This window comes from Lissotriton helveticus, chromosome 4_1, assembly GCF_964261635.1.
Source record: "Lissotriton helveticus chromosome 4_1, aLisHel1.1, whole genome shotgun sequence".
Classification (NCBI taxonomy): domain Eukaryota; kingdom Metazoa; phylum Chordata; class Amphibia; order Caudata; family Salamandridae; genus Lissotriton; species Lissotriton helveticus.
The window spans coordinates 580831518-580847863 of record NC_136063.1 but is presented as its reverse complement, the minus strand read 5'-3'; the positions used below and the strand labels follow the sequence as shown (position 1 = coordinate 580847863).

Here is a 16346-nt window from a genome sequence, read left to right as displayed (position 1 = left end):
GCCTATGAACTGAAACATTACAGGTTGAGGTTAAAATCCCACGAGGAGTTTAAAAAAACGTGCTTAGAAAACCATCAACACTAACTCAAAACCATGTTAACAACAATGCTTTCCTTCAGGTTTTCAAGTTCAAACGACCATCTTTCTTGTCCGCCTTTTAAATTGAGGGTTTGCTTTTCTTTTATCATTTATTTACACCTTTGCATACCCCAGCCTTTCGTTTTACTAGTAAAAGAAATATAGCACAATGAGGAGCAGTTTGATAGAGAGGATAAAACAGATTTGACACTTCCTTGCGCATGGCACACTGTGGGCTACCCAGGGTGCTGGAGTCAGTAGTTAACTAATCTAGCCATGTTATGAACTGACTTGTGAATTCCAATTGAATGAAAAAGCTAAGGAGCAAAATATAAAAATACACCTTCCCCAAAAAACAGCGATTCGCTTTTTCTGGAGTTTTCAGACATATGGTTCAAGTTCTGCCTTTGCTTTAGGCCATTTTAATAACTTTTACTTGCTCAGGGAAATATCATTGTTCATGTCTAGTAGCATTCTGCCCTCTCTATTTGTCCATTTGTTCTATTGAGCTCAAAGGTATTCCATGCTTTACATGCTAAAGTTTTAGAAATGCCAAATATATATAATTAAAAGTAATGCACAAGTGACTTTAGATGGCTTCTCTTGTCTACCAATTTAAATACTTCTTTGCAGACTAACATCACTCGCTATCCACCTTGCAGCACATGCTTCTTCACTGGCCCCTTAGTGTAACCCCTCTACGACTTGAGATTAGACCTGATTTCCTTACAACCCACAATTTAATCCACATCAATACATACTTCCTCACCTCCAAAAATATAAACAGAAACGACTGTAAATACCCAATGTATTCTTACATGTAGTATTGTTTTCGAGGCTAACCCACCTCCACTTGACCCCACGTCTCTTTGGTCCTGTTTTTCCACTGGTTCACAACAAAAAGTGATTTTGCTCTGGGCTGAAAAACTGACGAAATATTTGCAAAGCTGTTGGTGGACGGAGGCTTTGATTTCCCTTGTACAACTAAAAAAGTTATTTCAGTTGAGTGGTCAGCACAGAAAAGGGATAAGGCAGTCTAACACCCTTATCTATACCATTTCTAACTTCTTCTCTGATAGCTGGAAACGGACCCCAGATGTTTCTGCCTTATTCTTCTGCATCTTGGCCTTTAAACAGTGCTGTAAGGAATATGAATCTCAGGGCTTTGACCCTAAAGTGATAAGGTGGAAGTCGTCAACATCGAGATATCTTCTTAACACAGAAGAACAGGCTTAACATTGGATAGCGATGCGTAATGTACCTCAATGTCAAGGCGAGGTCTCAAAATTATGGCCAAAACACAAAATTGATCAGAAGTGTTTAATGTATATTCAGTGTGGAGGTGACCTCATACTGTCTACGTTTAAGAGAAATGCTGCACATTAAAGGATAAGCCTGCATGTGTCTTTGACAAAAGAGAAGGACACAAGATTTCCCGTCTATGCCAGAATTATTTTGTTAAAATGGTATCCACTGAATAAAAACCTCACAAATTAATATCTAGACATTGCAATCTATTTAAATGCATTTATCAAAATTCACATCGAAATACATAATTATCATTCTCACATTTCATTAAAATATAATTAAAAATTATTTAAAAATATTATTAAAAAAAGATTTAGCTTAGTTGATGATTTCGGATTCCTATATTCCAAATATTTATCACAATTCACATATAGGAAAACACTTTCTTATATATTCATACAATTCTATACATAAATTGTTACAACCTTCTCTTTACAAACTGTGCAAATTTCTTTAATGCTAAGTCCAAATTATGAAAACTAATGTCATAATTTGGACTTTACATTAAAGAAATTTGCACAGTTTGTAAAGAGAAGGGTGAAATAAATTAAATTTGAGAATAATTATGTATTTCTATGTGAATTTTGATATAATAAATGCATTTAAATAGATTGCAATCTTTAGATATTCATTTGCGAGGTTTTGGTTCAGTGGATACCATTTTATCAAATTAATTCTGGCATAGAATGGAAATCTTGTTTCATTGTAATATATTTACAGTCCCCTTTGGCCTAACTGGGGTACATGTCTTATTTGGAGGATTTGACAAAAGAGAAGCCTCTATGTGGTTAAAAAAACACATTTTGACAGAGAGCCTCTGCAATGGACATTACTTCTTTAGCCATGTTATAGGTGATCCTTGCATTATTTAGAGCTGTATTCCTCTTGTTATGTTCTCCCTCAGCTAAGACTTAAAGCACATTGCTTGGGGCAGTTGTGTAACAAGTAAAGTAACATGAACACTGAGCCTGTTACAGTTAGAGTGGTAAAGAAAGCATGTGTTGCACTCAAGGCTACACATCTGTTTTTTGCAGTTTGTAATCCTGTGGCTACCCTTATGCCAAGGGAGTAACTATCAGTGATACAACTGCTGGAGTAGCACTGGGGGCAGGGGCGTGAGGCATTGGCTGCATTTTATTTGGCCTCCTCAATTGTTTAAGATTTCCTGCATGTGTATGTTTTTTCTTCCACAGGGCTTGAAGTAGTAGTTAGGAAAGCTCTGTGAGGTAAGCGGGTAGCAGAGTAAAGGTTGAGTCCAGAAGAGAGAAAATGAGAAAGCAGATAGAAATGATAGAGAGAAGTGATGCGAGGAGAGAAGTGATGCGAGTAGAAACAAGAAGAAGAGGAAGAACAAAAATATAGAAAGAAAAATAGGAGTGTCAGAAAGGAGGAACAGAGAAGAAATAAAAAGAATGGTGTAAATGAAGCGGGCACAGAAAAAAAGATGAATTATGTAGGGGAGAGAGAACAAGGAAGAACAAAAGGAGTGAAGAGGATAAGGGCTAAACAGAGACTAGGGATAAAAGGAAAGGGTGAAAAGTAGCAGGCAGAGGAAAAGATGAGATAAGGGCAAGGACGAGAAAGAGAAACAAGCATTGGCAAAGCCAATAGGTCTCGCTTTTGGGACTTATTCGCTTTGTCCATGTTTTGGTCATGCTGGCACAGCATCCCCGATGCGGATGCTTCTTTTCTTTGTAGTTGAATACCTTGGTAACATTTCTGCAAAAAACCCACACCCTGCTGCACACTTCACATCCCAAACATGCAAGGTAAAGGAAACCGGAAGCAACTGAGTATATTCCAGTGTTGAGCCCCAACCTAGGAAGTTAACATCTACTAACATATTTTGTTTGTAAATTAAGATATATTTGAATTAACTAATCTAGCCTTGGGAAAGGAGCACTTCGTGGGATGGCGCTGATGATGCCAAGGAGAAACACTGGCGAGACACTGGTGAAATCAGGTAACTGGTTGTAAGAATTTAGCAGAGTAATTATGTCAGGGTAGATTCTTTAAGAATCTTGATGACGGACAGGCATTAATAGTTGGAGTGGTTAGTGAGAATGGGTGGAGCAAAGTTTTGGGAATTGTGTTGGTCACATGGCAATTTGGGGGTTCCGGTACTGATATTTTGGTGGAGATTCAAAAAGAGGAGGGTAATAATATATATGAGTTACACTCATCAGCTTCACTACCGGATCTTACCACCAATTCTCTCCCAGCAGGTTAAGTTTTTTGACTCGCTCCCGGGGTCTCCTCCCATTCACGGGCTGAGCCTTCCGTCGCCTATTTGCTTTCTTGCGCACACACGGAACGGGTGCTGCAATGGTGAAGCCAAAGGGGGGAAGCGGAACCACTACGGCCACAAGCCAACGGGGGTGCGCTAAGTGGCAGAACAGGTACATGCAGCATGCTATGGGGCAGTACAAGCAGCGATAAGGGAGGGGCAGCACAGGCAAGCGACAGACAATCGTGTGCACATGCGCAATAGACGGCAGCAGGAGGCGCAGAGAAGGCGTCTACCTACATATGTAGATATTGAACAAGATTCAACTGCAATGCAAAACGAGCAGATACAAAAAAGCAAAAGCACGGCGCTGTGCGTGTAGGAATGTCGCTGCCATCCTGCGCGCCGCTGCTCGCTCCCACAAGCAAAATGCTGTGGGAGTGAACATTTGCCAAAAAGATGGGACATGCGCCCGCCTTTAGCAGGCTACCATAAGAAAATGACACAGGCAACAGCTAACCAAATGCGTGGTGGAGTCAGACCCACACAGAAAAGATTAGACTGATTTCAAGAAGCCTCGCAGAGCAGCCCATGTGCGCTGGCCCAAACTCAACCTAAACAGGACAAGAACAAGCAAGAAGGGATTTGAAGAAAATAAGAAAGTGTCAGGCATAATGGTGCCTGGGGCAATGGGACGAGCCCGAAGACCATATGAGAGAAGCAAATGAATACAAGATATAGAAGTGAAAGAGACAGGGTGGAAATTGATAGGGAAGTTAAATACGTACTGGGGAGAGAGAAGGATAGGATGTAGATAGAGGAGGAGGACAGAGAACAGTGAGGGATGAATAGAGTTAAGGGGAGCAAGAGAGGGGAGGATGGATAAGAGATGGTGGAAAGGGATAACAAGGAGAGAGAGAAAAAGATGGGATAAGAGAGGTGAATATAGGAAGAAAAGACAAAAACAGGTAGAATAAAACACATCTTACCAGTGGTGTATTTACCACTAGTGCAGTGGCATTGGTGTTATAGGTGCAAGGGGCCCACTACACATACAATTATTTTAAAAAAAAAACTCTTTATTCATGACTGGATCAGATATTACAATGTGCAGAACATCTTTTAACATACTGTCAGTCTTTTCCGTTTTCCGAAACATAACTTTGGTGCATTACTTCATACGTCAGTCCCTGCATCACAGTTCGTGAAATTCCAAACATCAAATCCAAGTGTTCCTTTATTACATGACAAATAGAGTACTGAATCGCCCAACCGTTTCCCGTTCCCTCCCAACTCCCCCCACCCCGTTACCGTCCTCTGGTCTTTCCTTGTACATCATGTAGCACGTTCATCCAACAGGTATGTGACTGTAGGAATGGACATTATAGGACATAGGCATGGTCACCAGTGTGTCTAGGCCAGTCGGCTTTACATAGTGCCTCCCCCCATAGCTGGTGTGTAATCAAGCACCCTCCTCCCGGGGCTATTCCAGGTCCCCATCCTCCAGTTCCAACAGCATGCGGTCCCAGTCTTGTGCTACAGGATATTTCCGGTGGCCCCTCTCTTCCTCCCTGCGCAATTCCGCTGCCTCCGCCTTTCCCCATTTCAGCATATCGGATCTCCACACCTCTATGTCCGGGGGTCTAAGGGACTTCCATCTCATAGTGAGGGTCCGGAGTGCTAGCAAGAGGGCTAGGTCCGTAAATTTCAGCTGTGCCTTACAGGCCTTGGGTCTCTTCCTATTACCTATCAGGCAGGGTAATACGCCCCCCGGGACCTGCATACCCGTTATAGTGTGTAGTGTGGTTCGAATTGTCTCCCAGTATGTGCGCAGTCTCGGGCACGCCCACATCATGTGGACAATATCAGCATCATCACCCTGACATCTAGGGCAGCAGTGGGGGGCGTTGGGAAAGATCCTGTGTAATCTTTGTGGAGTGAGGTAAGCCCTGTGCAGCACCATGGCTTGTATAAATTTGAATTTTGCATTTCTAGACACTCTCCTAGGGTGCCCGAGGATGGTCTTCCAGTCCCCATCTGTAATTTCCTCTCCCGTGTCCGTGCTCCAGGCCTCTCTGAGTGGGGTGAGGGATCCAGCTGCGTGTTCTCTAATTCCCACATAAAGCCATTTCACTAAATGTCCGCCTGACCCCATGTAGTGAAGGAGATGGACCAATTCATGCTGTGATGGTTTAGTGCGTTGTGTAGCCCAAGTGCGCCTTACGTAATGGGAGACCGTGGCGTGTAGGAGATAAAGCGGTTGTGGGGCTCCCGTGGCTTGTGTAAAAGTGGCATGATCCAGCAGGTTGTCGTCCCCGAATAAGTCTCCCACTCTGTCTACCCCAGCATCTATCCAGGGTTGTAATCTGCGTCCCGACAGGGGTCCCTGTGGAGTCGGTAGGCCCAGTAGGGGGATGTTGTCTGCGTAGGGAGGGGTCTCTGCCGTGTATTTAAGCGCGTTCCGCCAGCACTTCAGAGCCACCAGCAATAAGGGGTGGCAGTCCCGCGGAGTCTTGGCCGCAGGCAGCAGGAGGGAATGGAGAGACCCTCGTGCCAGCTCTTGTGGTGTAAAAGCAATCTCATGGAGGTTTTTACCCGCCACCCACCTCGTCAACCATTGAAGCTGGCTAGCGTAGTAATAGCCCAGTAGATCAGGCACTCCCAGGCCCCCCTGTCTGGTGGACAGTTGTAGTTTCTTGAGGCTTATCAGTCTCCTACCCGTACCCCAGATCAGGGTGATCAATAACGTGTTCAACATAGTAAATATGGGTTGTGGCAGGAGGACCGGCAGGTTCACAAAATAATACAAGATTCGGGGAAGCCGGACCATCTTTGATATCGCCACCCGGCCCATAACAGACCGGGGTAGGGACGTCCAGAAGGCCACACTGCTGCAAAGGCCAGTAATTGCTCTCCGCACATTACCCTCAATCTGATCGTCAGGGTTTCGATATACATTAATACCGAGGTACTTAAACGTAGTCGGGGCCACTTGGATCGCGTGCTCCCCAAACTGTATGTGGGTGGGCTGCCGCCCTTTGCGGAAAAAGAACCCTAGTGATTTCCCAGGGTTAACTGCCAGGCCTGATATTCTTTCAAACCTCCCAAAAGGTATGTGCCAGGAGGGTATGGTCACCTTGCAGGTCACGCAGGAACAGCATTATGTCGTCTGCGTAGACGGAGACCAGGTTATGAGTGTCGCCAACTAGGAGGCCCGCCTCTGCCGCCCTAGTCCGAAGTGCAATCGCCAGGGGTTCTAGTGTAAGTACAAATAACAGCGGTGACAGCGGGCAGCCCTGCCGGGTGCCCCTATGTACGTCATAACTGTCCGACGTGTGTCGGCCGGTGCGTGCTCGCGCCGTCGGGTTCGTGTATAGTAGACGAACCCATTTTATCAGGGCATCTGGGAGTCCAAAGCGACGTAGGACTTCAAACATGAATTCCCAAGTCAGGGAGTCAAACGCTTGCCGTAGATCAAGGGTTATGCATTCAACATTCGGTAAGTCCGTGGGGGCAGTGGACATGAGGGCATGTAGACGTCTCGTATTTTGAGATGTGCTCCTCTCCGGGAGGAAGCCACATTGATCCGTGTGGATCAGGTCAGGGAGGTGGGCCTGTAATCTCAATGCGATAGCTTTACTAAGGATTTTATACTCCGAGGGGAGCATAGACAGTGGCCTATAATTACTCACATCCAGTGCATCCCTGCCGGGCTTCGGGATGGAGATGACCAAGGCCTGCATAGTCGAAGCCGGTAGGTGGCCTGTCTCATACGCAGTCTTGTAGATTTTTTCCAGAATAGGAGCCAGCGCATCACAGTAAGTTTGATAAAACTCTCCTGGAAGGCCGTCCATGCCTGGGGTTTTGCCCCGGTTTAGAGAGTGGATGGCTATTTTGATTTCATGCTGTGTAACGGGCCCGGCTAGGACCGTCTGGATCTCTCGGGGAAGGGCCGGGATCGGCAATTCGTCCAGGAAGGCTAACATTGCATCCCGAGTGTCAGTAGGGGGTGGGGCGTACAATCTTTCCAAGTGGGTCTTAAACACATGATTAATCTCTAGCTTTGTGTGTACCTGTCTGCCCGTGTCATCTCTGACACTCGTGATTATCGGGGTCTCAGGGGTGTCTCTAATCAGACGAGCCAGCAGTGCACCTGACCTGTCCGCCTCCGCCTGTTGCCGCCGCAAGTATTCTCTGTAATCCATTACCCTTAGGGATTCCAAAAGCTCTGCATGCTCAATATTGCACAGTTGGAGATCCCCCCTGCGGTCAGGGTCTGTCCCCACTGCAGTTTCAAGCTCTGCCAGTCGGCCTTCAACCGTGCGAAGCCTGTCATGTACTTCCTGTCTGGCGCCCACTAATCGGCCAATCGCAGCGCCTCTCACCACCGCCTTCATGGCATCCCACACAACCAGGTTCGAGGACGCAGAGTCCCAGTTGTCCCTGAAATAGCCCGTTAGTGTGTCTTCCAAGTGAGCACGGAATGGGCCATCTTCGAGTAGGGAGGGGTTGAGTCTCCAGGTGGGCACCGGAGAGGGGATCCTGCCCCAGTCTAGATCTAGCATTAGCGGCCTATGGTCCGAAAACGTTTTGGCGAGGTAGGCCGAGGACGTACAGTGCGCCTTCAAGGACTTGGTGCCAACAAACCTGTCCAGGCGTGTATGCAAGTCATGTAGTGGGGAATAGAACGAGTACTCTTTGTGTGTCGGGTATAATGTACGCCACATATCTGTCAGCACCCACCCTTGGAGCCATGTTCGAAAGGAGTTAGACAGGTTATGAACCCCCGTCCCCTGAAGCGGAGGATGTGACCTGTCCAACCCTGTGTCCAGTATCATGTTCCAGTCCCCTCCCAGAATCCAAGGAATGTCTGCCCAGTCTGCTAGGGCCCTACTCACTATTGGGAGGAACCTGTCCTGATCGTGATTCGGGGCATAAATACTACCCAGGACTACCAGTATCCCATCCAGAGTGCCTTTAACCAAAAGGTATCTCCCTTGGTCATCCGTCCTCCTATCTATCTCTACGAAGGGGACACCATAGCGCACCCAGATCGTGGCTCCCCTAGAGAAGGCAGAATATGTAGTGGAAAAAACAGTCCCTCTCCATTTTTTCCGCAGGGCGTGCACATCGGTCTGCGTTAGGTGGGACTCTTGAAGGAACACAATGTGTGCTTTCTGACGGAGCAGGAAGGCGTGCACTCTATGTCGTTTCTGTATCGCCCCCAATCCTCTCACATTCCAGGTAACCAGCCTGTACTTCCCTTTCACTTCAGCCATAATCAGATACCGGTGCACGAGTAGACAGCAATGTGTAATGTAGTGTGTGCATTCGCCACTGTGACCAGAAGACGGTTCCCTCCCACCCCCAAATCCCAACTCTGGAGGCGCAGCCTCGGAACCCAGCCGTGCCAAACATGAAACAGTACAACAAAAGCAAACAATAAACCATGCATACGCTCTTGGGGGGTCTGCTATGCTTACGCCACATCTAATGGACAATGTTATTCGGTGCCGCCTGCTCAACGGCGCCGCCGGGAGAGTCATTTTTATAATCAGTCACCGTTACCGGCCACCCTACTTCTTTCCTGCAAAAACAGTGAAATGTGTCTGTGATAGTTCAGGGTGAATACCTTGTCCAGCTCACACAGTGGGGAGGGCAGCAGGCAAGGGCGCAGCACTGCAAGAGCACCTAGTGACTGCAAAACAACAGGTGCCTTCCCTGCCCACAGGGTCTCCCCCCCCCCCAACCCCCCCCCCCCCCCCCCGAGCCCCATGAATGTTACAGGAGTAAAAAGGATACCAGGTGGACTCAGCGAGTCAGAATACATTCGCAGCTGTCATTATTCCAAGGCAGTGTCCAGGATTTCATCCGTCGCTCGGGGCGTCACATTCGGGAAGAGCACCAAGCTGTTCTCAGAGTCCGAATGCACCGTGCTGTCCTCCGTATCCGTATTCACTTGTTCTCGGTCGTCTCTAAAGGAGTCCACCATCGCAATGGCGTCCACTTGACCCGGTTTCTGCACATGAGCCGGAGGCCTCCGACCCTCCAGTTCCAAGCTGCGCGGGCCCGCTCCGCTGTTCGTTGGAGCCGCCCCATCTCCGGTTCCATTGGATGTCGAGCCCTGAGTCCGGGTCACTTCTCGCTCAATGTCCATCACTTCCAACCATTCCTCCGCGTCCGCGGGGCTGTCGAAGGAGTGGCTCTTGTTGTCATGAATCACTTTGAGTCTCGCCGGAAACAGCAGGGCGTATCGGAGCTTGGCTTTCTGGAGTTTCCTCTTTACCTCGTAGTATGAGGACCTCTGTTTCTGCACCAGGTTGGTGTAATCTGGGTAAAGGGAGATGCGTTTGTTTTCATATTCTATGACAGATTTCAGCCGGGCGTGTCTGAGTAACGTGTCCCTGTCCCGGTAATTGAGGATTCGCACGATCAGAGGCCGGGGTTGTCGGCCCGGGCTCGGCTGCCCGGTAGGAATCCTGTGAGCCCTCTCCACACAAAAGTACGGGGACAGTCCTTCCGGAGCTACATGCTCTCGGAACCAGGTCTCCATAAACTCCGCAGCGTGGGGCTCCTCGCAGCGTTCTGGCAGGCCAATGACTCGGACGTTATTTCGTCTATTGCGTCCTTCCGCATCTTCCACCCTATCCACAAGGGTCTGTACCTGGTGCTGGAGTCGCTGGATAGATTCCGTATGTTCAGCCACCGTCGGGGTAAGATCTGTCAGCGCCAGACCCTGGTCCTTGACTTTGTCCGACAGTTTGGAGTGATCAGCCTTAAGGAGAGATAGATTCGAGGTAAGGGGGCCCAGTTGCATCTCCATCGCGGTCCTAGAATCTCTAATTTCTTTAAGAATCAGGTCCAGTTTGTCACCCTGGTGCCCCTCATGTGGTTGAGAGGCCGCAGTCCCCGACTTGGGATCGCCCAGGCACATACAATTATGGCTGTGTTTTAATAACCGACTGGGAGGTCAGGGGCCAATTTTCTTGCTAGAATTAGGGCTAGTGACATCCTTGCTGGGGCACTATCTTTCTTGCTCTCAAAAGAACTGCAAAACTATTCTAGCACCATCACCTTATGAAAAAGTTATGGCACGCATCCGAAACATATGGTTCAGACTATTTATACAGTTGACAAAACAATTCTGGTGAGCACAGTCTTCATTTTTTGTAATCTTCGAAGTGACACCCTAACTAGGATGCGTAAGCCCACATGTGTCACTGGAATTAAGCTATACCGACTGATAAGTCCTAGTAAGGATTAAACCTGCATTGTGTTGCTAGTGCTCTGGTTCAGGGCGGATCTGGAATGCCAGTTTGGGCCAGACTGTTTTGGAGCAGGGTCATGACTGATTTGAATATAGCTGGGTCCAAACTCAGGAGGTATGATGTGCAAAATTACAATTGACTGGAATGGTGAATTAGCAGTGGCTGAGATTAATCCAAACATTCTATCAATCACTTTTTTGTATACTTCAGTTGAATTCTTGTTTCAAATGTTGAAGCGTTAGGGATGCAACTACATAATATTTATTTCATTTAGATTTTGAAAATGTACCTTTCAATATGTACATAAAAACTGATTAACTGGGCAGAAGGACATCAAAATGTATGCATGCACTGCTCAGAATTCTTTAAGGTCCTGATGTAGAAAATCTAAGAGGGAAGGGGAAGGGGGGGATGGAAGAATTAGGAGAAGAGGCACATTGATTTACAACGCTCACTACAGTCCCAAAAAAATGCTGCTCGCAGCTAAATTTATTGCAGGATTATCACTGGCCGAGATAGGAGCAAGTGTCTTTGTATATAAAGCTTACATAATCCCAGTAGCGGGCTGTTGTAGAGTAGAAAAGTAGGCCAAGGATTTTAAAGAACTTTAGTCCTCCCACAATTTCCTTAACTGTGGACTTTAATGAGGCAATCATAAGTTCTATGTTGCCTCATACAAAGGGAAATCAAGGACTAGTGGAATATCCCTTTTGACAACTTGGGGTTTCAAACAGGTAACTAGAAGGGAATGATTATGAGAAGAATTCACCTCTATTTCCATAACTGGAAATTACGAAGTATTATTATGGTTTAATCCCCCCCCAAAAAAAAAGGAGGGGAGGCATTTTATCCATGTTCAAACTACAGTATAAATTCTGGCTTTAGTGATCGTTAGCCTCAGCCACCACTGCTTACTACAACATTTCTGACTCTAAATTGATCTGACTTTTGTTCTTGAAATTTGTTAGAAAGCAAAAAATAACTAATCAGGGAAGATTGCCAACATTGGTCCTGGAGGTCAGAAGAGTTTCGGGATTAAATGGGCAGGTGTTAATCCATCCGATTTTATAATGAATTTGGTGGTAAAGACCTTGGACCAACTATTAATTGGGCTGGAGTCTGTAAATAATCACAGGGAGACATGGGATGCCCATGTAATAATAGCCAACTTTATCACCAATTACTTACAATAAGGGTTAAATCTCATGGGAAGGAAAGGTGTGGGTCGTTCGATGGGGAATGCACAAAGGCTAGGACCAGGATAATCAAAATCCGAAACCAATACCATAGGGATAAGGAAGTAGTTCGGACAGCTAGAATAAACTATAAAAATCCTGTAAAGGCCAGGAAGAAGTTCTTAGGGGGTGGGGGGTGGTGGTGGGGGGTTAAGGGCGAACCTGGTGCAGGCCGCTGAAACCAAGGACAGTGTTTTGGAGAACTGTTAAGGCCCCCCTTTTTACATAGGGAACAGATCCCGATTTGGACTCTGCAGTCACCCCTACCCAAGGGGCAGACCATTCATTTTGATTCAATATTCTCCAAGTCTGACCAAGAAAAGGGGGATCTAGGTGGTGCAGCTGGAACGGATGGGGTCCCAATGGATGTGTATAGATCCGAGCCGAATTTATGGGGCCCTTTTCTAACCAACGTTCTTACTGCAGCAAGAGCTGGGCATATACCCCCTACGTGGTCAACCTCACTAATTATACTGATTTTTAAGAAGAGTCCTAGAAACGACCCAAAATGTTATACGCCCATTTCACTGCTGGACTATTTCGCTAAATTGTTAGGTAGAGTCTTGCTAGAGAGATTGGACTTATGGGCAGAAGAGAATGACATTCTCTCTAGTTCCCGGTTTGGATTTAGGAAAGGCCTGGGGACGGTTGAGCCATCGCTTAACTTGACCCTATTAATGGGGAAGTATACCCAAGCTATGGATGGATCACTGTATATTTGCTTTATCGAGCTTAGTAGCGCTCTAGATTTGGTTGATCATAGGAAGCTCTGGAAATGTCTGGATTAAAAGGGGCCACCAAGGAAATTATTTCTTTCTTAGCCTATTTGTACAAACATCTAGAGGCAAAAGTTAGATTTGGAATACAGGAAAACCAATGGAACCCTTCAACATAAGGAGAGGGGTTCCACAGAGGTGTTTATTGGAGCCCCTCTTTTTTCATTATAAATAAATGACGTTGAAAAAAACACCTCAAGCACTGGGTGCGGATACCCCCAAGATTGGTAGGCGGCAGGCCCAGATACTTTTTTTTGCCGCTAATGCAGCTGTATTAGCACGTAACCCAAGAAGTCTGCAACTTCCAATAAATTCTTTTACAGATTTTATGAAGGAGAGGAGCATGGCAATTAATATTGCTACAACTTTTACAGTGAGTTGTGGTCGTGCAGAAGGGAAACAACATACGGCTTATAATTAAGGAAGTAAACTACAAAGCACTAATACGTTTAATTATTTGGGGATCCAGTTATCAAAATGATATTGGCAGCGCCATGGGAAGATCTGTGTCTCCAACATGATTGGAAATAATGAAGGGTGGGTGAGGTTTGCTGCTAAATTAGGTAATTAACCTATTGTCCAGATGCTCACCCTCTATCTAGAACACTAAAACAATTTCATCCGCAACGTATGGTGCAGGGATCGGGGCCACAGGGGACAAGAGTGTTTTACAGAGAACAGAAAACACCTTTTAAGGAGATTACTGTCGGTACTCTTAAAACGTGAGGGTTAGTAGGTTTGCACAAACTGAAAAGGGCCTTCTAACCCTGGAACTATTGCTTACCACGCCTGCTTCAGCCCTAGCATGTAGATCTGAGGAAATCTGGCAACATAAGCAGATTGCAAGTATTCAAACACTACTATGGTATGCACCCTGGCATAATCGGAGAGGCTAGATCAGAGCTCTTATATAATGAGATTGCTGCCATAATTAGTAGCCACACTTCATGGCACCAAAGAGACAAGTGGATTTTGTTACAGGACAACAATATTTATGAAGTAAGTAAGCAAGCAAGATTTATGAAGCAACCTGCCTAGTGGATAAGTAGATATTTTATTAAATTCCACACCCCTGTCTACCTTCTTCAAAGAGAAAGTAAAAATGATTTTGATGAATAGATTCCTTCACTAGTCACCCTCAGTCATTCAGCCTAATCTTTTACTTTTAGACTCCTTAAGATCATGAGCTTACAAATTATTTTGATATGCTGCATCTGCTTGCGGTTTTTGCACCCTGCTCTCTCCCTCCTGCATCTTGTGTTTTATGTATGTCCTGACTGCCACATGTGCAGCGCTTTGAAACCCTGTAGGGTCATATTCATGCTACATAAAACTCTGCAAATGAATAAATAAAGACAGCCTCTAGAGTCAAAATTACATCATGTGAAGTGTTTAAAAGGGTGATCCTGTAAGGAAGAATAGAGAACGAATGCTTTCTTGGAGGGCATTCAAGGTTTACAAAGTGGGTGACTCCAATAAAGTGAATAGAGCTATTCTGTTTGTTAGACGGGTGATACCAGTAAAAAGAGGGCGACATCCACCAAACGTGGTATGGGTTTAGCGATATGCTGTGTTTTGCATGTGGCGAAAGGGTATGTGCATTATCACTTGACTGGTGATAGAAAATTGGGCACAGGTGTAGCTTGAATTACTTCCAGTCCACAAGGCCTATAGCACACTGCCACAAACATTGGATAAGGTCATCAAGTATATAATTTAACATCATGAGTGATATGTGCGTCATACGCAGTGTATGGTGGTTGGGTGCAAGTTATAGTTTGCTAACTAAACTATAACTGGGAAATGTAAATGATTATTGATTTTTTTAACTTAAACTCTTGTTTTAATATAGACAATATAGACATATATCTATATCAACAGAGAGAGTGACTGCGGGGGGGAAAACAAAAATAAACTCACATGAGCTGCCTCTCTACTAGCAAAACAAAAGAACTACAGCTATTCACATGTAAGAACATGTCACTATAAAATAAAACAATGATTGCATTTTTAAAATTATAAAAGCCTGCGACTTTACTTTTTCTAAAACCAAACTAGTGCGGTCTGATTACTTGGGATGGGCGATGGGACAGAGGTATGCCCCTGCTTTCTAAAAGTTAAACGCACACCCAGTGAACAGCATCGGAGAAGCCACCCCTTTCGCATTCTCATGGCCAGCATGTTCTCTTAATACCACCCTCCAGCTTGAGCCCATACTCACTCCTTAGTCCAGGGCTTGGCTGCCAGGATCTCCTGCTGCTGCTTCTTGTCGTACTTGTAGATCTCGTCGATGCTCTGCGCCTCCTGCATGCTGTTCGCCATTTCCCATGTCTTTTGGGCCACACTGCTCCCGCTGCTACTGGCGGCTGCAGCCATAGCTCCACGGGGCGAGGAGAACAGAGAGTATTGCACAGTGCCGGGAGAAACGGAGAGCCACTGAACTCTAGGTCCCACAAGGCGCCATCGTCTTCCGCTGCTGTCAACAGATCCCCGCCTTCTCTCGAAGAAACCACGCGGGGGTTGGAGAGACTAAAGTCCTCGGCCTAGCTCCCACACAGCTGTCAGCACTAACGCGCTGCAGCCTCTCTCTCCTCACAGGATATTACTGACCGATAGAACAAAGCTGAAAGGCTCGCGCCGGGTAAGTAGACCAAAACCCGAAGAAGGGGTAAAATAATGTATCCCCACCCTCAAGACATGGAGTGGTCGACTGTGACTCGCTTCGGACACCTGTCACAACTAGACCAATCAAAGCATTTTGTTACGTACCCAGGCCGCGGCCATATTAGGTAGAAAAGTTTCATTTGCAAGCAGTGCAACTCCAGGCTTTCTAGACTATGAAACTCATTATATGAGCCCTGTACCAAATGCGAAGCACAGGAAGACACTGCCTTGAATGTTTAAAAGTAAAAACAGAAAATACAATCCGACCGCTCCCGAATTTTAGGTGAAAAAGAGCCCTCGCATCTGTGCAAAGCCTGTCTGCCCAGATGTAGAAGCCGCAGTGACTCCTCCGGGGTGCAGAGGGCGCTGTCACCCACAGTTGCAAGTGATTCTACTGAATACCGGCTGCAGGCGTTGGTCTCGCTGGTGCTGGTTGCCATTGGCAGTGAGAGGCCAGCGGAGGCGGCTGTGCAGGGCGGCACAGGAGCAGGTACAGCGCGGGTAGGGGCAACTGTGGCGCATCGAAGGATGGTATGGCGAGCTGACCTGAGAGATAGGGAGCGCAGCAGCAAGCGGCCTGATTCAAATGTCTGTTATTTGAACTAATAGAGAGGAATGAGCAGACTGCATCAGTGAGTGTTATTAACTGTCCTGCTAGAAGTGCACTCCAAGAGAAATGAAGTGCTACAGCCTGCGTTTGCACTTATGTCTGTTGAGGTGGTGTGCTAGCCCTCTGAATGTGGGCTTCTGTATGTTCATCTCCAAGAGTCACGACTGATCATGGCTCACT

General features: G+C 46.2%; 2 protein-coding genes across 8 annotated transcripts in view; one reads left to right on the top strand and one right to left on the bottom strand.

Moving 5' to 3' along the window:
- Positions 1-15412, bottom strand: part of LOC144828755 (COP9 signalosome complex subunit 5) — a 194641-nt gene extending 179229 nt beyond the window's left edge. The window contains exon 1 of the mRNA XM_078687200.1: positions 15114-15412. Within this exon, the coding sequence (XP_078543326.1) occupies positions 15114-15268 (155 nt within the window). The 5' untranslated portion in view covers positions 15269-15412. The remainder of the gene's footprint in view (positions 1-15113) is intronic.
- A 520-nt stretch (positions 15413-15932) lies between these two features.
- Positions 15933-16346, top strand: part of CSPP1 (centrosome and spindle pole associated protein 1) — a 1229219-nt gene continuing 1228805 nt past the window's right edge. For 6 of the 7 annotated variants that reach the window (XM_078687197.1, XM_078687199.1, XM_078687195.1 and 3 more), the window contains exon 1: positions 15951-16046. The gene's annotated coding sequence lies outside the window, so the exon portion shown is untranslated. Of the gene's footprint in view, positions 16047-16346 lie in introns of all 7 variants that reach the window. The other variant, XM_078687198.1, reaches the window with a different exon arrangement.